Source organism: Ambystoma mexicanum, chromosome 12, assembly GCF_040938575.1.
Source record: "Ambystoma mexicanum isolate Mex_15411 chromosome 12, UKY_AmexF1_1, whole genome shotgun sequence".
NCBI lineage: Eukaryota > Metazoa > Chordata > Amphibia > Caudata > Ambystomatidae > Ambystoma > Ambystoma mexicanum.
Genome location: NC_090936.1, coordinates 2,842,044 through 2,862,081, shown reverse-complemented (window position 1 = coordinate 2,862,081; position 20,038 = coordinate 2,842,044). Strand labels below are relative to the sequence as shown.

Here is a 20,038-nt window from a genome sequence, read left to right as displayed (position 1 = left end):
CAAGACACAGAAATTGACAAGAAAATGTCTATTGGAACCAGGGCTTGTAACAGACCGCCAATCCGATGGACGCATACTAAGCAGTATCATGCACCATTGTTTTATTCAGTCAACACTTTTTAAATACAGAATGAAAGCTATACTTTGGTTGCATGTCATTCAGAAGTCTTACCTATTAGCTTATTTTCCTTTACAAAGCATCGGAATTCTGCCCCTGGAATCAACTCGCACCATTTTCTGAGGACAAGCTGTTCAAGACAAACATTAAGGGCCATATGAAAAATGCAAATCATTTCCTACTTTTAAATCTTAATAGCAAGACATTTCTAAAGCGGTTAGAGAACAACAGACTTCATTAATACACACAAAGCTGGTGAGGGAAAAGCAATTCCTTTAATGCGGACTGCAAATGCAACAATTAGATTGGTTTGTCATGACAATGTAACGTTAGTGGAGGCCTTACCTTGTCATATCAAACTAATACAATTAGTCAAAGGTGAGGTCATGTTTCTGGTTTCAGGGAGAAAGGTGGTGGCTGGCAGGCTTGGTTGAGCAGGCCGTAAGTAAGTTGCTGGCCTGGTGGAGTTCAATCTACTGTGGAGCAGGCTTATATTTCTCTCCTGGATGCCTACCCACCACCCTGTCCCTCCGCTGAGCCAGTGGGGGCAACCATGGCATGAGTGGCAGCAAGAAGGGCTGAAGCGTTCCTGCCAGTATAAGCAGTCTAGGCTGTTGGGTACTCGTCTGGTTATTTGTGGGCTACAGGGCGTCTTTTGCCATTTCCTAGACTACTTTGTATTTCAGGAAATCTTCTGTCCTTGGTCGGCAGTTCAACAGGCACTTCTACAAAACTCCTCCAGGAGCATGGTTACAGACAGACCTCCCACGATTTAAACCACTACTGTTCCTAAATAGTTAAAGTGAATGGGAAATGGGGAATGGTGCAGTCCTCAGAGACATGGCCCAAAGCTCCCCTCTTACCTTTACCAAACCATTCCTCCACTAGATTAGAGCCCCTCCCCCAATGAACTCTACTAAAAGGACCAATAGATCCTGCATCTGCTGCAGGTCAGCAGAACGGGGAGACATGGAAAACACTACAGATATTCATGCACTGACTAATGAGGACTCCTCCGGAATAAGCTAAACAAATTGGAACTGGACTCCCAACAAAGACAGGCGTCCAATAGGAGATGCAGGTGATATAGATTGATCGCACCAACGGAACCAGCAAAAACAGCAGAAAGCTTAGCAGGGAAAGAGTAGGCTCTCAAGATGCAGTCCCGTTAGGAATGATACTCTCTTTCACATCTTTGCCTCCATTGACGCAATGGGACACGTTTCGCTGATTTTTAAACTGGCCTAGCTTTAAGAAAGGAAGTAAATCCTTCAGCTTCACTTCCCTTCTGATCATTTTATGGGGGAAACGGACTACTCCCTCAGACCATCAGTTCTGAGACACTTTGTATCTCTTTGAAATTCTTGTATTTTGTCAAGTGCAACGAGCACCTTGCAGTGCAGGGATAGTAGCCCCATAACTTAATCTTTTGGGTCACTTTCTACACGTCCCTAAAACAAGCTGGGGACAGCTGTAAAATATTTGCTGTTTTTACTTTATTTTACTTGTGCACTTCGCATTTACTGCAAATGCCTGCTAAAGGTCCTAAACCAGACTCACAAGACCCCTGACACGAAGGCTTGCTGCTCTTCTACCGTACCTTGATTGTGTTTGGCTAGTCCTGTGAAGCCCTGCTCACCATAATTGGGTAGCCTCCCAAAATCCACCTTAACAGTAACCCACCAGTAGGATCAAGAAGATTGACCTTTGAGAAACCAGTCACAGTAAAATGGAACAGCACCAGTTGTGATGAAGATCTTCAGAGAAAAGTTAAATATCCAGTAAGTGCTTCTTGGAGTAAATACAAGGGCTCAAGAGGAGCAAGCCTTCCTGATCGCATACAGGCTGCAAGGCCTGTGCAGTCAAGTTGAGGTCAACTCCAAATTGAAGAAAACAGCACTCCCCAATCAAAGGAGCACCAAAAATGGCCCAAGGTAGGTACAACCCCAGCCCAACAGTACCTTAGGAGTGAACATGAAAATGTAGCTGGTCGCCTACTAAGTGTAATGATGCAGACCCTGATCCTGCTCCATGGATGTGGTGACAAAAGGGGGACCTGTGACGGGCTTCTGCAGCAGCACTCGGAAGAAGGGGTCGGCAGCAAAGGATTCAGCTCACTCCAGTGGTTCTTTGTGGTTTTGGCACATTTTTCTTAGCACCAAGAAGAAACTATTGTCGCTGGTTGGATTCTCTTCAATTGGTCTGACCTGAACTCTCGTGAGGGGACGTTTGGTGAAGAATTCCTGCCTCTGAAGGTCCACACAGATGCCTGCAAACTTTCAGCCGGATTCAATCTTCGGGAGACGATGCACTTGATAATAATCATCCAGGTACCCAGGGTATTGGTCTTCTGCAGCCCAAGAAAGTCACAGGATGTCGAGGGATGGCCCAAAACAAAGAAGATCTTGAGGCTAGTTGATCCCACCTACCTAAGGGAGGATGACGTCCTTGGCGGGTCTGCTCTGTCGCGATAAATACTGGGTCAGCACAGCTGCATGGCTTCACCGGGATCTCTGCGGCTGTTGACGGTGTTGCAGGCGTCTCTGCTGGTCTTCTGCTTCAGATTCCTTGTTCCAGTGGTTGACTGCCTGTAGTCCAAAAATCCTTGCCTTATATGCTGGCACCCATTCATTTACTCCTATGGAGCTGTCAATCACCTACGGGTTGGTTGTCCTCCAGTACTGCCAGCCGCCCGGTTAGAACTGGTTTCAGCCAGGCACACCTACAGACAAAGGACAGTGAAGTTTCGGGACCCTCCTTCACTTCCTGCCTTCCCAGACATACTGGGAGCCGAGCGGGCTTCAGGGCTGAAGTCCGCTAAAGGCAAAACTCACAACAAACTAAAATCTACATGGATTTATAGAAGAGTCTAGATTGAAGGAGCCGACAACCTAAAAATTGTGAAAAAAGAAGACAGGTGCCATTTTGAGAAAATGGTAACCCATGGGTGCTGTACTGCAGCTGAGAAATCAGCCTGCTAGTAGCCTGTACAAAAGTGAGTCAAAATTAACCACTGCCACCAGCCATTTAAGTTTAGTCAGAGTAACGAAAAATGACATAAGGAGTGGGAAAAGGAGTTACAATGTAACCTCCCAGCACGCCACATAAGGTGGTGTGTGCTGGACCCACAAAAGAAAAGGTAAGTAAGATAAAAGTTCTTACTATTCTTGGGAACTGTAGCACAAGAAAATGTATTTAAACAAAGAAGTCCAAGGGACTCCTCAATGACACTGTACAGAGGGTCCTGGGTGTCCAAAAGCAAAAATCAGATGCCTGTATTAAACATGTGGCATTTAACAGAATACATAAAACAGTGAAAATAAAAATCACAGTCAGAGAAAAAGAATGAGCGGGTGGTAAAAAGTTGCACTCACTCATCAAATTAAAATAAAAAAAGTCCAGAGTCCAACAAAAGTGCTTGGGGTCTCTCAGGTTAAAGGGAATTAGCACCAAAACTGAAACATATCCCCAACAGGGTCCCAGCTTGGGACAGCACTAGGAAAGATTTTCTTTTTGCTACTTTCCCCCCATAGTTTCCTATGGAACCCATTCTTTTTGCACCGTTTCTAATCCTGTCCTGACTTTAAGGAAGTGAAGCCTCTTCTCTTTGCCTTTTGCTAATTTATTATGGAGAAGCTCATCTGTCCTTCAGACGGTCAGTACTGTCAGTACTGGGAAACATGGTATCCCTTTTAAATTCTTGTAATTGTAACTGCACAGAGCACCTGACAGTGGGGATACTTCGGTATAAGCCTCTCTTTTTACACACAGGAGTTTTCGTTACTTTATGTACCTGAAGACAAGCTGAAGGCAGCAGTTACCTTTTTACTGTATTTGCTTTATATTTGGTGTCTGCATTTGCATCTAGCTACTAAAGGTGGCTAGTGCCCCAAGAGGGCCGTAGCACAAGGTTTTTCACGTATTCTTTGGCCCTATTGTAGTTTGGCCTACTTCCTGCCCTAACACCTCATGAAATCCCCATACAAGGTCATGCACTTGCCTGGGGAAGCTGCTGCTTTTGCGGGCTAGTGAGCCTTTGTGTGTAAGAGCCCAAGGGAGGAGTTTGCGACTGTCTGTTCTCAGTACACATCCCTTGGTGCCAGAGAGTGTGATGCTGGGTGGATGTGAAACAGCAGAAGTCCCGGATTGGACAACTACTGGCTGTTTGAATGGTGCAGATGCTTTCATCATTGCTGGGATAGGACTTGCTTTCTGCTCTGAATCTGGCTAAGACGACGACTCTTACAAACATTCTTCAGATCTACATTGGAGCCAAGAATCCTATGACGGAGAGCAGCCCACTGACGACCAGAGGACAACCTTTGCTGTGGAAGAGCACCCTCTCCATTCACTGGCCTGGAGAAGCTGGGCTCCTCTGCAAGATCTCAGAAGACCCTAGTCAGTCCTTCAGCCCTTGGACTTGTGGGATCTACTAGTCTCGATGCCTACTTGAGGTTGTATGCACCCTAAGACTCTTCCGAATTGTCCCTAGACCGTCCAGCGGACTGATCTCCTCACTCGTGGGATACCTCGCTGCAGCAGCCGACATTGCGTGTTAAGCCTCTGAACTTTGGTGGTCACCAGTTTGGGCCAAGAGTCACTGATGAATCGATGTCATCCTCCCTTCCCAGTGGTATCCTCTCTCCCATGTGGCTAGGGGACGCCAGCCACTACCTGATCCTGACCCTGAGGACAGCTATATGAGAGAGGACCACATGAGGGGACGGGGGGGAATTGACCATCTGAGTGGTGAGACGACATCAGATGAGACATGGTATCCCCCTTCTTTTAGGGATGCCCATTCCATTCCCTGTGCCTTAATGGCTTATTGTGAAATCTCCCTTCAACCATCCATGGAAGCTATCAAGAAAACCTTCCAATATTCTATACATAAATTACCAAGAACTGATTAACATTTCTATACATGTCAAAGCACTGCGACAAGAAAGCTGAATGGAGTAATGAGTATCAGTAAAGGCGAGAAGCACAAAATTCGCTCTAGTGGTTGCAAGCGCGTAATAGGTGCTGGGACATTTAAAAACGCTATCCAGCTGACAAGTGGGAGACGTTGCCTGGTGAAGCCTCATCCTCAGTGCTGACCAAGGGACTACTGTGCTGCAAGAAAGATCGTAGAGCCAACTGGCTCAAGAGGAAGGTCAGCAAAAGAAGACTGCAGGAGCCAGTCCATCGCGTAGAAGCCGAGAAGGGAAGACTTCCTGGCATTCGCAGGAACCGGAGAGCAGTATCCATGACGCCCTAACACGCAGAAGCACATAGCAAGTAGGCAGGAGCTGTGAATGACACGGTGTCATGCATGCTGGACATAGTACCCCTGGACCTGGAACAAAATCTTCATGCAGAACGAGTTATGCTCATAGAACTGCTAGACCGTTCTATTCTAAATGGGAGATTGTTTGATGCACTGCTGGGAAAACGACATCTGCATTATTCACGTCATTAAATTCATGTGATTTAGGTTAGGCACGTGTGTTTGGGCAGCACGTTCATAAGCAGCGTGAATACGTCACTCGCTGCTTCTGATTGAACCTTTATGGAGTTTGGTAGCTGAAACCCTTGATCTGCGTCCTCGCATTTTCTTCAGTTACTTCCTTGGCTTCATCGGCGTGTTTCCTTCCACACGCGAATTTCTGGAGCTGCTGTCTGGAAGTCACAGGTTGGCTGCACTGTCTGTGTGCTCTTCAGTCGCGTGTATTCTGACACGCGGGTTCCTGATTTCTTCGCATGCTGCTTTCCTGACTACGTGAAGTTGGTCACGTGGAAATCCCACGCGGACGCTGTTTCCAAGCACGGCTGTCCTGGGCTGCGTGTACTTTGTTCGCGGTTAATACACATGCGGATTTTGGAACTCTTCAGGTACGGCTGCTCTGACTGCATGCACTTTGGTTTGCTTATCGCACGCGAGCTACTCTTTACACGCTGTGGTCCTAGTTGCATGTCCTTGTGTTGCGTGAACTCTGTTGCATGTAAACCTGCACGCAGGCTTTTTCCTCACACGTGCAAGAGCGGTTGTCCCAGCCGCGTGAACTCTGTCACGTGTAATCCTGCATGCGGGCTTTTGAACTCTGTTTGAACGTGTAATTCCACACGCATACTATTCTTTGCTTTGGAGTGAATCTCTGGCACCTGTGAGGAGATAACAGGTGGACTCAGTTCATCATTTTTCTGTTTCTACGTGGGAAAGGAAGTTTTTCTTTTGAAGGTGATTGTGCACAGTACTTTGGACGCTATCCTGTGGTGCACCAACCCGGTATCTAGCGCGAGCCTCGTGCCGTTCGGGATAAGTCTCCCTTACTAACCTTCCCTTCCTTTTCGTTGTTTCAACTCCTGGAATTCTTCAGAGACTTGGTGAAGACTTCAGTCCTAAGCCCACAGGGCAGTGTTGTTAACTAGTGATATTGCTGTTCTATAGTCAGTTGATTTGAGACAATTTCTTATGGTACTTTATTTATCCTAGGCTGACTTCCTATAAAGCTCCCACGCCCTTTCCAGTGATCCCTCTCTCTGCCTGTTTCATCGGTCAGAGAGTGGTATCATTTGGAAGGTCTAATTTGACTCCACTACTATCAAGTCATGTGAATAAGGATCCGGAAGAGCCCTACCAATTGTATCCTTTTTTGGTTACCGTATCCTTTTCAAAAGATACCTTGGTGATTTATGACACATGGGAACCGACAAGCGAAGTCGGTGAGCCTTCGGAAGTGCGGGTCAGGATGCCGAAGAGCCACTTCACGCTCACGGCAGGAGAACCGAAGCACGCTGCAGAAAGCCGGCGAGTCCTCATGTGTGAAGCTGGGCCACCCGGGCGCTTCAGCAACCTTATCAAGGACAGAAGCGCATAAAATGGGATATGAGACCCAATGGTTAAAAAGGGGAAATATGGGAATGAATGCAAGATATGTACAAGTTTGCAAGTGTGTCAAGTAAAACACATGAGAAAGCCCTGGCAGGAGAGTATACTAGGCAAAGTCAAGTTTCCAAGTGTATCAAGTAAAACACATGAGGAAGTCCTGGTAAGAGAAGACACCAGGCAAAGCCAAGACTGTGAGAAAAGGTTACAGTAAAGTGGAGAACAAACCTGGCAGGGGAGTACACCAGATATCCTAGGAAATTGGGACTAACAGCCAAGTTGTTTTATATTCAAGTTTTTTGTTGACCAGAGAATTCCAAGGAAGACTCATACCCTTAGGAGTTTAAGTATCTTGAAGAGAAAATCTAGGGTAGGGAACAATCCCCCGGAACTGTGAATTGTATCAATTGGATGTTTTTGTGTTGGAGTTACACTTTTCTTTCTGAATTTCAATAGTAGTGCAATTCCAAGGTAAAAGACTCATTCCTGGCTCCTCACATCACCTTCACATGCAATTTCAGCATCCTAGCATCAAAGGAGGCTGAGCTGGAGCTGGTTCTGTGACTGAACTTGGAAGAACGCCTGTCGCCCCTGCAAGTAGGGACCATCGCTGGAAATCCTCTTCATCCATCCTGTGAAGTGTCCTGAAGGGGTCTGCATTCTATATTTTTCTGGTATTGCGTCTTGCAGTTGGACCCTAACAGAAGAAGCACTCAAACCTGCAACCCTTACAAATGTCCAATAAATAAACAAACCCACCCCTCGGCTGCCCTCACCCAAACAAAGGAAGGACAATCGTGTCGCCAGGAATTCCCAGACAATCTACAGCGTGACCTGTGAAAATCAGATTTTGGGGGGTAAGTAAACTGAACTGTTTCTATCCTCCGACCCAGTCGTCCTTTGGATATGATTGGCTGCAAAGCTCCTTATCCCCCCAACTCCCACTGATTTACTTTCGTCATGGAACCTGGGTCAAGTGGCTACCCTTGGGACTGGGAGAGAAAGAAGAACTTGCCTGTCTTTGGACAAATACTTATTGTACTTTGAAATAGTTCAGAAAGGTTTTAAAATGACCACCACAAGCCTGTTGCATCCTTTTGATAATACCGTCCCTTGCAAAACCTGTATTGGAACCTGTGACTTTTGGGCAGTAGGCTCCATGCATCTTAGGGCTGGACTTTCTAAGTAAAGGTCCTCTTGACCTCCTTCCTGTCTTCCAGAGTCATCATTAATGTCTATTTAAATGGTACCATCATGGTCCAGGGGCTTTAGCCCAACCTCCTACTTTTTGACAGGCGCCTCCCTCGTCCAATCAACGTTCTTCTTTCTCCTGCTAACACTTCTCTGGCTCCTCCTCCACCTCCTTCCTCTCCCATTCCGGCTCCTCTGCCATTTACCACCTCTCTGGCTCCCCTGCCATCTACCTCTCCTCTGACTCCCTTGCCACCTCAGTTCCCCACCCCTCTCGCCCCCTTGCCAGCTGTTTCTCTCCTGGTTCTCTTGCAACCTCCTCTATGGCTCCCTCGCCATCCACTACGTGTTTCTCCTCTGCCGCCTCCTCCCTTTACCTTTCAGGCTCCTCTGCCATTTCCAATGGGTACCTCTCTTCCCTGTACCCCTCTGCAGAAGTCTTTCAAAAGTGGTAACCTGCTCCACATTGACAGTAAAGCGAGAGTTGCGAGTAGCAAACACTCCTCTGACATCTGCCATATCCTTCAACTCATGGACCTAGATGTACTTGCTCTTATTAAGACATGGCTTAAGGCCAGCTGTCACGAGTTTTGACATACTCCTCCCGGAGGGCTACAAGATCCTCTCCGAGCCTAGGCCCAACAGGTCCGTAGGCAGAGTGGCCCTCATCTTTCCCAAGTGGATTCCTGCCAACATCATCCCCACTAAAAACGTACTCCTCCTTTGATGATCTTGGTCACCTTCTACAGCCCACCTGGCCAGGTAACCCCCTTCCTCTCTGAATGGGCTGACCTCCCTTCTCTCCTTTCCCCTACCTACCAGCTTCACCTCCTTGGGGATGTCAACATCCACCTGGACTCTTCAGACTCCTCTGGGCTCTTCTGCAACCTTTGCGACTCTGTCCCTTTCAATTCTACCTTCTGGTCAGACTCACTCTGCCGGGCACACCTTGGATACCCTCATCCTCTCACTACTCCTCTCTCCTGGACTGACATCTCTTCTTTCTTCTCATTTGAAGCTTCCTGTCCCCTTGGCAAAGGTCACCCAGCCACTGCCACCTTCCTTTGCAGTCATTCAACCTATTAAGCGTGTGTCAATGGCCCCCTTTGCCTCCCCTTTCTCTCCACCACCTACTCCTGCGGCTGACTCCCATAATCACACAGCCCTTTCCAACCTTCACGTTTCAATCTCTAACACTCTGGACATCCTTACCCCTGCCATGCCCTCAGCATCCCAAAGAGAGATCACATTTCCCAGGCGAGAAAAGATGCCCCCTGGCTCCCCATCAAAGAACGCATAACATTCAAGGCCCTCACGATCACTCACAGGTGCCTCTCTCATACTGCCCCAGCCTACCTAGCAGAAAGAATACACCAGGCCCCAGCCCACAGGCCAAAACGAGACCAGTACTCGCACCTCCTCTCAGTCCCAGCTTTTAACAGAGCCAATGCTGGCGACTCTAGCTTCAAAGTTCTAGCCCCAAAAGCCTGGAACGCCCTCCCGCGCAGTTTAAGAAACTAAGAATCCCTCACAGTGTTCAGAAAAATGTTAAAGACTGAACTTTTCAACTAGAACGCCGAACATATTGTCTCAAACTCTGTTCCTCTGTAACCTCGGAACACCCTTTAACAATGTCATTGATTTTGTACCACTACTCTTTAATGTTTTCCCTAAACCTGTTAAGTGAACATTTCTTTTTTCTAAGTGAACTTTCTGTAACAAGCGCCACAATGCCTCCGGGCCGCTGGGCGTTTTATAAATGCAAATAAATAAATATATAAATGAGGATCCGCATGAAGCCTGCCAAAACGTGCAACTGTGGTACGACTCGATCTGGCTGCTCTGACATGCAAGTGCAGAGCTGCTGAACGGAAATGGGGAGCTTCAGGTGCACCCTCAGACAAACTGGCCTGCCGCCTACTCCAACGGCAATACAGACTCTCGATCTTCTCAAAGAAGAGGGTCCATATTGAAGCCCACATCTCTGCGGCCTCTAACACAGCCAAACTATTCAAGATCTGCAAGGAGCGGGTCAATCCTATTGCAGCATCTTCCTCTTCTACACCTACCCAGGCCCTCTACACGCCATGGCCTCTCATTTCACCAGTAAAACCCAGGACATCTTGTCTGCACTCTCCGCCTCCCCTCACTCTCCGCCTCCTCTTCCCCTCTCACCCTCTACATCTCTCAGGCACTCCTTGCCCGCCTCCCTCCGCTCCTCCCTCCTGTCACACCCAATGATATTTCCAGAAATGTCCGGTCTATGAAAGTCTCATCCAAACAGCTGACCCTCTGCCCCTCCAGAACCATTAAGGACAACATTAGTTCTCTCGCTCCAGCCTTGGCAGATTTCTGCAATCACTCTTTCGCCACTGGAGTTTTCCCCTCTCTGCAAGCACACCTTGTGCACCCTCTTAAAAAAAATATATATATCTTTTTGCTGACCCCTCCATTCCGGCAAAATATCGCCCTCTCTATCACTCCTTTCCTGGGCAAACACATGAAGAAGTTGGCCATCTCCCAGCTAATCCACCACACTGAAGCTGTTGGTTGTCTCCATGACCATCAGTCTGGCTTCAGAGCAGCCAGAGGCACAGAAACTGCTCTCCTGAACATCTGTGAAGACCTGCTCTCTAACCTTCACTCTAGCTCTCCCTCGGTCCTCATTCTCCTCGACCTATCCTCTGCTTTTGACACAGTGAACTACAACATCCTGATCACTCGTCGGCAACATCGTGGGCATCACGGATCAGGCTCTGGCGTGGCTGTCCTCTTTCCTCTTGGACCAACCTTCCTAGGTTCAACTTGTATCCTTCCTCTCCACTACCTCACTCTCCACATGTGGCTCTATCCTCTGGCTCTATCCTCTCCCCCTGGCTTTTCAATGAGTACCTGGCAGTTCCTTCGGCCCTCCTGATCTCTCCCTTTTCCTCTAACTTTGTGTTAATGTGGATGACACGCACCTCTCTTTCAGGCTACCTTTGGCCTCATTTTTGCTCATCCCCGACTGTATCCGCTAGTCAGGCATGGTGCGCCTCCAATTATCTCTGCCTTAATCCAGTAAGACTGAGATCCTTCTCATTGAGACCCCTGCTCCCGCTTTACCCCTCTCACTCTGGCTGGCCTCCCTGGGTACTCTGCCCTCACCCTCTTGCGAGGCAAAAAACCTTGGGGTCATCTTTGACTCCACTCTCTCCATACACCACAGACCTTACCATAAAGGCACATTTGCAGCTGCACCACCTTAGAGGCATTATCCCTTTTCTCACCTACCCCCAGACGCTCATTGTCTCCAGAGCCATGGTTGCCTCTTGGCTGGACTACTGCAACAGCCTCTTTCTCAATCTGCCCAACTATTGTTTGCCCTCTACAATTCATAAAGAAAGGGACTGCAAGACTTATCCTTGGTCTCACGCCCGGGGATCGCAACTCTCCAGCCCTGAAATCCCTCCACTAGCTGCAAGGATCAAGTCCAAGACCCTCTGCATCGCCTATAAGGCTTTCAGGGGCCAGGGCCCACACAGCATCCAACTCTCTCTTCCAAAATAACTTCCTTCTAGAGCTCTTCGCTCAGCTACATCCTTTAAGGGTTAGTTGGACGGTTCGAGACGGAGAGCGGGGGTAGATCGCTCCTCTGCAGGTGCCTCCCTCTGGAATGGCCTCCCTTCCCGTCTCAAACTTGAGCCGGACCACCCGAAGTTCTGGAAGCAGCTCAAGATGTTACTCTTCTCCTATGCTTTACCCCTCTCCCTTGCCCTGCTGACCTACCCGTCTGCTGTACCGAATGGTTGCTTGGCTACCCTCAGTCTCACTGATGTACCAGGCTCTTTCTTGATCAGTCACCCTTGCACTGCCTCAGGCCTACGACACACTTAAGGGGTTGTAACTAACCCTACAGTCACTTGTTCTCCTTGCACTACTCAGAGCTGGACTGCCCTGGCTGCACTTGGAGCATTGCTGTCCTGTTTTCCCCCTCTCCCTTGCCCCCTCCCTTTCCCCTTGCACTTCTCGTTCTCGCACAATCTGAATGACATAAGGCCTAGTAAGATAGTTTGCCTTGTCCTCCCTCTGTCTTCCCTCGCTTGTCTTGTGATGACTAGAAACACTTGTGTACAGGCACATTATAAATGACTTATCATATCATGTAAACCTTACATTTTAAATATAATCATGTCACTAGTGCAGGGGTCTGAAACCTGCAGCTCTCCGTGTGTATTGGACTAAGACTCCAGTCACCCCACACCATCGCCTATGGTGGCGAGGCCTGATGGTATTTGAAGACCAAAACATCTAGAGAGAAAGTTTGCAGCCCCCCGAGCCCCAAAGCGAGTAGAGCGTTCGATTTGACATCCGTGCAGAGCCTGCTGACGCAGGTTCAAATCCCGGCAGTGCCAAACTCAGCCTTTCATCCTTCCGAGGTCAATAAATGAGCACCACACAACGTGGAAAATCAGCAGCGCTCAGATACCTGAGGGTTCGTAGCGCTATATAAATGCACAAACAAACAACGACTAGTATTCTATTTCAGAAGTACACAAGAAGGCTATATTGTTGCTCATTGTTTGCCTTGGGTATGAATAACTTCTGGTGACATGAGAAACAATTGTACAAAGGTGCAAATCCAGTAGGTGTGTTTGCTAATCAAGTAAAGCTTAATTAGCAAACTCTGCTAATCAAGATTTGAAAGCTAATTCACGCTTTGCATTTACCTCAAAATCTATCGTAGGATCCGGGGAGTCATCGGTGCAGTGGATGAACCTAAAAGGAAAAAATAAAGAATGTGAAAAAGTACCAAGGGACAATAAATAATTATGGAAGAATACAGCATTTAAGATTACACCAAGGACTCACAAGTGAAGCGCATCCTTCTCTGGAAGCACAACTTAAACAGTGCTGAAACCAACCTATTTTAGGTTGTATACTGGAAACACAAAACGTTAAGCCACCTGAGGATTAAACTTGTACTCTGTGTACCTCATGGGATGCAAGCATTCTTCCCCTCAGATATCCCCCCTTCTCTACACAGCGTACCTCATGGGATGCAAGCATTCTCCCCTCAGATATCCCCCTTCTCTACACAGCGTACCTCATGGGATGCAAGCATTCTCCCCTCAGACATCCTGCTTCTCTACACAGCATACCTCATGAGATGCAAGCATTCTCCCCTCAGGAATCCCCCTTCTCTACACTGCGTACCTCATGGGATGCAAGCATTCTCCCCTCAGAAATCCCCCTTCTCTACACTGCGTACCTCATGAGATGCAAGCATTCTTCCCCCGAGACATCCTCCTTCTCTACACAGCGTACCTCATGAGATGCAAGCTTTCTCACCCCAGACATCCTCATTCTCTACACTTTGACTGCATTTTTGATGCTCTGAAGTAGTATCATGGCCATTTCAGTGTGATACAAAAAACACAAATTCCATAAAATGATGACGCATCATAAACTGTAATCAAAGAACAGGCAACTACAATGTTGCATGCAAGTTTCTTCTGGAACAGTGAAGGAACATAAAATGATAGAAATCTAATTACGATGCCTGGAATCCCCAAGCAAAGGTCAACTGATACTCATCCCCATAAATTCCAATTTAGTTACTTTCTTTAAACCTGAAGCCTTTTCAGACAAAGATCCTCTTTCCAACAACAAAAGTCCAAAGATGTTATGTAATTATTGAAGATAACCTCAGATTTATTCCTCAATAGCACCCAAAACAAGGAAATTGCTGCCACCATTTGTCCTGGTTCCCAAAAAAGGAAAGTTCTTTAACACGTTAAAACGTTCCTTTTTCCCAAATGACTTGAGATGCCAATACTTCATCATGTAGGAGGAATTGACAAACACTAGTCATTGTCTCTCAAAATCATCATATCTGTCGTAGAGCGATTAAGATTTCAGTTCTTAATGCCAACAAGCAATTGATGGGAATCGCTCTCTCCAAGTCAGAAGCAGTCATTCCCCATCAGGAAGTAAAGCAGAGCTGACCAACCACAGCTTTACTGGGGGCAAAAAACCCTAATGGTAGCGTCAGAGACCTGTCCTTTTTCCTCTCTATGGTCTTGGACGCGAAGAGCTGCATACTGATATTGTAGAATTCTCCACTGTGGGTTTTAATCAATTGAAGAAAAAAATGCATCCCCAATGTGAAAAACGGGACATGCCGATACTTACTGCATTATTATTTATTATTTGCATTTTTAAAGCACTCACACAGCCCACGGGCATCGAGGTGCTGTTACAGGAATTGTTTTTTTTGTTTTTTGTCCTAGTTGCGTATTTATAGCGCACTTGAATACCCAGAGGTTTCTAAGCGCGGACCCGGGGGATCAAACCTGTGTTGCTTTGTGTCGTCTTGCTTCCAAGGCGAGCATGTTGCAGCTGAGCTACCATCCCTTAAATTAAAAGATAATTGCAGTTAGCACTGTGCGCAAAAATGCCTTCAGCATCTAAGGGTTAAAGCGTTTGTGCAATAGTAAATTGCAAAGAATAAAATATGATATCTAGGGGTTAAAACAGAAACCACTGGTTCCTACAAAATCCTCAAAGGGTATGTTTAAATCTTTAAGATAATTTCGCTCAAGGACACTGCCTAAGAGTATTGTGTTTTTGCAAAGCCCTTAGAGGCCAACACATAAGTGGTGGGTGCGTGGCCTCCTCTCCACACACTATTCAAAACCGAACAAGATCAGGTTTAGGGTCACACTCTATATCCTCTGCAAAGTCATCCGGACCGCTGCCGGGCCACAATGGTGGAAGCAATGTCTACAACTGCTCCTTCGTGAAGATTCAGGCATCACCTAGAACTGCACTTGATGCTCAAAGGAGTACTTCAGGCACTTAACAGTAGCAAGGTATAAGCCAAGGATGGCTTTGGAGATGGATAGGCACCACAATAGGTTGCATGCAGAGAGAAACATGTTCTCTTTGATGGCAGAGAACACAGGGCTTGAGGAAAGGAGTCTTGATCTATGCAACTTCCCCTCGTAATGCAGAAACTTTAATATTTTACTTGTTCGCAGGGTCCTCAACATCCATTTCAAGCCTCAGCCCACACCATATTTGTCCAAAAGTGCTTTGATTTTCATGTTGCACGATGTTAGGGAGTTTTACGGACGTCCACCAATAGTAGGACTTGTGAAGACTTGTGACACAGGGTTTTAACTCTTAGTCTAGGCCAACACAAGTTTTGTTGGTAGCAATGGCTGAGCAGCCTGGCTTCTCTTCGGAGGGAGAAAGGGCTATAGGCAGTACAAAGAATACACAAGTCAAGGAAACACTGACACACTAATGTTATATACAAATAATTGTTTCTTTTATATATACACTAATGTAAAGGTCAATGGTAAGTACCATAACACAACAGGTAATGCAGTATTGACAGCAAGCAAACTACTTTGTAATACTTTCAGAATGGCAGTATGCAATTCAAAAAGGTAAGTAAAACATTTGTAATAACATTTCAGAATATTGGTTTCAGGTCAAATACATTTTTAAAAAAAACAAAAGAAGTTCATTATTTCACAGAGGCCTACCCACTGTAGAAGTCCATCGCTATCTAGTTATGAGTGCCTCAGAGTCAGATTGGAGGGCAAAATAGGTAAGGCACAGCTGTAGAAAGTTCAAATGTTCCAGAGGAAGTCTTCAGTAGCAAGTAGGTAATCTTTGTTGGAGAAAGTGTCAGGGACTTCTGACAATTCTCTGTAAGCTCACAGGACGACCAGTGAACTCCCAAACATCCCAATACGTACTCCAGCAACACAGGAGCAGCAGTTCAGCTCTAGGTAGGTTTTATCAAGAGTTTCACTGTATCTTAGTATTTCAGGTGTGAAGAAGTTGCAGCACAATGCCTCCACGATGCAGCAGCAGCAGACCCGGCCACTGGATTCATAAAAATGAAGTGACACTGGAGTGGGTCTCACAGCAGCAGTCAAGTGAAGAGGCTTCCAACAAAGGATTCTTCGGGTTTCTGGGATGTTGGGCGCCTTTTGGGAAGCAATAGTGAAGAATGATTACCGCCCGGCCAATTCATCTCGATATCTCGGTCAGCACTCGGGTGTGGAGGCTTCAAGGAGTGGAATCCTGCCTCTGGAGGTCCGGAAAGAGTCCACCAACGTTTCTGGAGGATTCCATCTTTGGAAGATGATGCACTGGACAGTGGCCACAGGTCCCAGGGTATTGGAGATTTGCAGCCAGTGAAGGTCACAGCTCGCAGTGGGATGGCTCAAAATGCAGACGTCTCAAGACTGATTGTCCCACCAGTCTAAAAAGGGTAGAGTAGTCTTCAGAGTTCTCCCGACACATGGAAGAAGGGGGTCTGACAGTAGCGATTACACAGAAGGCATCTATGGTCGTCTGGAAGCGGCTGCAGACATCTCTCCTCTTCTTCTTCGTTGATTCTTCTGTTCCAGAGGTCAGCTTGTCTTCAGCCTCAGGATCAGGACTTTTATGCAGGAACCCAGCCAATAAACACCAACGCACCATTCAAACTCTTTCAGGACGAAACTGGTTCCAAGCAGGCACACCAGAATACAAAGAACAGTGGAGTTTGAGTCCTCGCCAGTTTCCTGTCCTCACAGACACCCAGGAGCCATGGCAGGCTTCACAAAGGATTCCTGCCGAAGACAAAAGTCAAACCAGGACCTCCCCCTCACCCAGCACAGCGGAAGGACCACGCAGGGACAAGCAAACAAGAAATGGTGAAAAAGAATACAGCCACCATTTTGGGTCAAGTGTGACCCTTCTGTGCACTAAAGCGGATGCGAGTACAGCCTGGAAGTAAAAACTGCACAATAGTAAGTAGAATACAACCACTGCCACCAGCCATTCAGGTTAGCCTGTCAATGTAACCAAAATGTTACATGAGAAATCAGAAAGGGGATACGCTGATCTCACAATATAAAAGCTAGGAAGGATAAAAATATCATGAGGAGATGCACTAGATCCATACGTAAGGCTTACCATAGCCCTTTGTTATACATGCTAACCGGATTGCTGGGCATCCGGAGCGTTCTGCAGCTTTTCCGATAGACGATTGGGACGTCTAGTATCCATTGGAGCATAGATAAGGACCATGAGGTCCAAACGCGTGTCGACTGTGTTCAGCATGTTGAAGCTTATACACTCCTTGCAGACTTTGATTAGACTACATCTTGTTTGTTTTGCGCAGAGTGATTGTGTTCATACATAAAGGATTAAAATAACCCCCTGTAACACAAAATAAAAGGTGAAGTCCAAGGGGACCCCAGCAAAACTGCAGTGTGTGATGCAAAGGTCAAAAGACAGGTGCCATAAAACCTGGAGGAAAGTATAACTCTGAGAAAAATGTATAAAAAGAAATACAAACTATCCCAAAAGATAGGCTAAAAACAAGGCTCCCACTCACTCGGAGAACAGACATAAAATGTACTAGTCCAGCAAAAAGTGCTGGGGGCCCTACACATGGACGAGATTGTGCATACACATGAAAATCTACCCTAACACTATGAGCTAAAGTCTTCCACCCCATATAAAATGAATACATGAGCGTTTTATGGAGCTGTGGCAGATACTGCATTAGTAATGCTCCCTCAGAAACCTCCAAGTTTCGTGAACATGAAGTATTAATAGAACTCACTTCACACGTGTGTTGCTCAGAATGAGACCATCATTGGGAAGAAAGTTAAAAGAAAAAAAATCAAAGAAAATCTGCAACAGTTGATTAAAATATAAAATGAACAGCTGTGAAAGAAACTGATCTGGGCATCATTCTGTCCTTCTCAAGGTCTAGGTCACTTCAGTGCGAGACTTAATCCTCCTTAAATGGGGCTTCTCCGCCATATTGCAGCAATTTCCAGGCAGCGGCTCTGCGACTTAGATTAAGCACCATCTTGCGGACTGTCGGCTAGACTCCCCACACTGTCAAGTGTGTAACAGGCACTAGATCTCGGGATTCCCCTGCCCTATGACAACTTCCCATGTAACCCCCTTGCCTGCCTGCCGGCAGAGTATTCTGTGAAGACTCCTGCAGATCCCTCACTAAAGCCCTGCCTAAGGTCTTCTCCCAGGTGGCCAGGGGAGGGCACATGCTTCCCGATCCGAATCCTGGGGGTGGCGTACTGCGAGAGGATCCCCTGGGTGGAGACAGGGCCCAAGGTAGTGAGGAGATTTCTTCACTAACGTCTGCTTATGCAAAGTGTGAAGAATCCTATGGATCCCTCACTGGAACCCTGCCTAAGGTCTCCTCCCAGGTGGCCAGGGGAGGGCAGATGCCTACCGATCCCAACCCTGTGGGTGGCGTACTGCGAGAGGATCACCTGGGTGGAGACAGGGCCCAGGGTAGTGAGGAGATTGTGTGAGATATGAGAGTATGTTGCCTCTGACTGTGAGATTCTTACCACTGTGCCAGAAGAGGTTATGGCTTATTGTCACTTTCTCCTATTAAATCTAAGGTGGTAAACCATAAGATTGTGACACCAAAGTCTATTATACCAAAAGAAAGAATCTTTTTGCTCCCTAAAATCAAATGCCCTCCTCAATACCAAGGGTACACTACAAGGAATATCTAAAATGGTGTCTAAATCATCTTCTTTTAACAAAGTTAAAACCTACAGCCCCTCTGGTAAAAGTGACGAGGGAATTAAATCTACCCTTAAAAATACACAAGAAGTAGAAAAACCTAATTTTGAGAAAGGAAACCACATGTCCCAGAATCCTATAGGCACGGAGACAAAAAACTGACGAAGCATGCAGATGTAGAGGACGGACGATTAGGCCCAACAGTCTTCGAAAGGGTCAGGCAGTTGACAATGGTTTACACATGAAACCAATTGCCCCACCTAGGATGTATAAAAGGCTGCAGCAGGAGAGGGAAATGGGAAGGAGCAAGAGCTGGAAGGCTGGCAGAAGTAATTAGAAGTAGAAGAGCACCAGGCTGGCAATTCAATAGGAAATGTGATCACTTAAAAGACCCAGGAGCAGGGAGATAGCAGATTTCACCTGCAAGTTCTAAGAAGGGACTGAGTTCACAAGCCCTGCCTTGCCGTTGCTGTGCTGAGAGTGAAGGGTTTACCAAGTACGCCTAGTGGCTAGTGCCTGTAATTGCAGAGCCGTGACCGTGCTGAAACCTGAAACGGGTAGCTGGAAGCAAGCCGAGGAACAGAGGAGTGAAGGAGACTCCCAGTTGGCGTGGCTGGACCGGAGACACCCGTGCTGCAGAAGGGTGTGGGACCCAAGTGTGCCCAAAGAAAGCTGAAGTAGAAGAAGTCAGGAAGGTGAAGCAGCCCATAACCACAGTGTTCCTGCAGCCGGTGCGGGAAGCCAGGCCTTCCGGGACACTCCGAAAACCTTGCTGGTAACTGTTACTACCTCTAAAGTGACTCACATCAGTGGAGAGCGAGTATAAACTGTCGTCGTGAAAAGCATTACCAACAATGGAAATGTGTCACGCACTTGCAGTGAATGCCTTAGTGCTCGCGTAGGAAGAAAAGCATTTACTTTCCCACTGTTGAACTATTAATGTTACCGGAGTGGTCGCACGTCTCCAATTTCGGTGGAACGCTTGCTAAAACATTCCTAAAACTCTAACGTTGACTTTCACAATTGCTGAAAGTACTCACAGCATCAACGAAAGGTGGCGTGTGGCCAATTGCGACTCCCAACAGGAGTTACAAAGCATCTCCGTGATAATACGTGGGAATAGAAACACTTGCAGTTATTTAAGGTTAAAGATCTACCTTAAAGGGTGGTTGCATGTGCCTAAATCTGTTTCTCCTTTGAAGACTGAAAGATGTAGCACGATGAGCAAATATTATTTAAACCCAGAAGTTGTAGTACTGTAGAAAACAACAGCATTACCAAAGCCAAGAGGCTAACCCTGCCTA

At 46.8% G+C, this 20,038-nt stretch overlaps 1 protein-coding gene across 1 annotated transcript in view; it reads right to left on the bottom strand.

Annotated features, from left to right (window-relative positions):
* Nucleotides 1-20,038, bottom strand: part of CDC123 (cell division cycle 123) — a 219,538-nt gene that overhangs the window by 69,046 nt on the left and 130,454 nt on the right. The window contains exons 7-8 of the mRNA XM_069627790.1: nt 12,887-12,935; nt 173-248 (exon numbers count right to left, since the gene is read on the bottom strand). Coding sequence (XP_069483891.1) covers nt 173-248; nt 12,887-12,935 — 125 coding nt within the window. The remainder of the gene's footprint in view (nt 1-172; nt 249-12,886; nt 12,936-20,038) is intronic.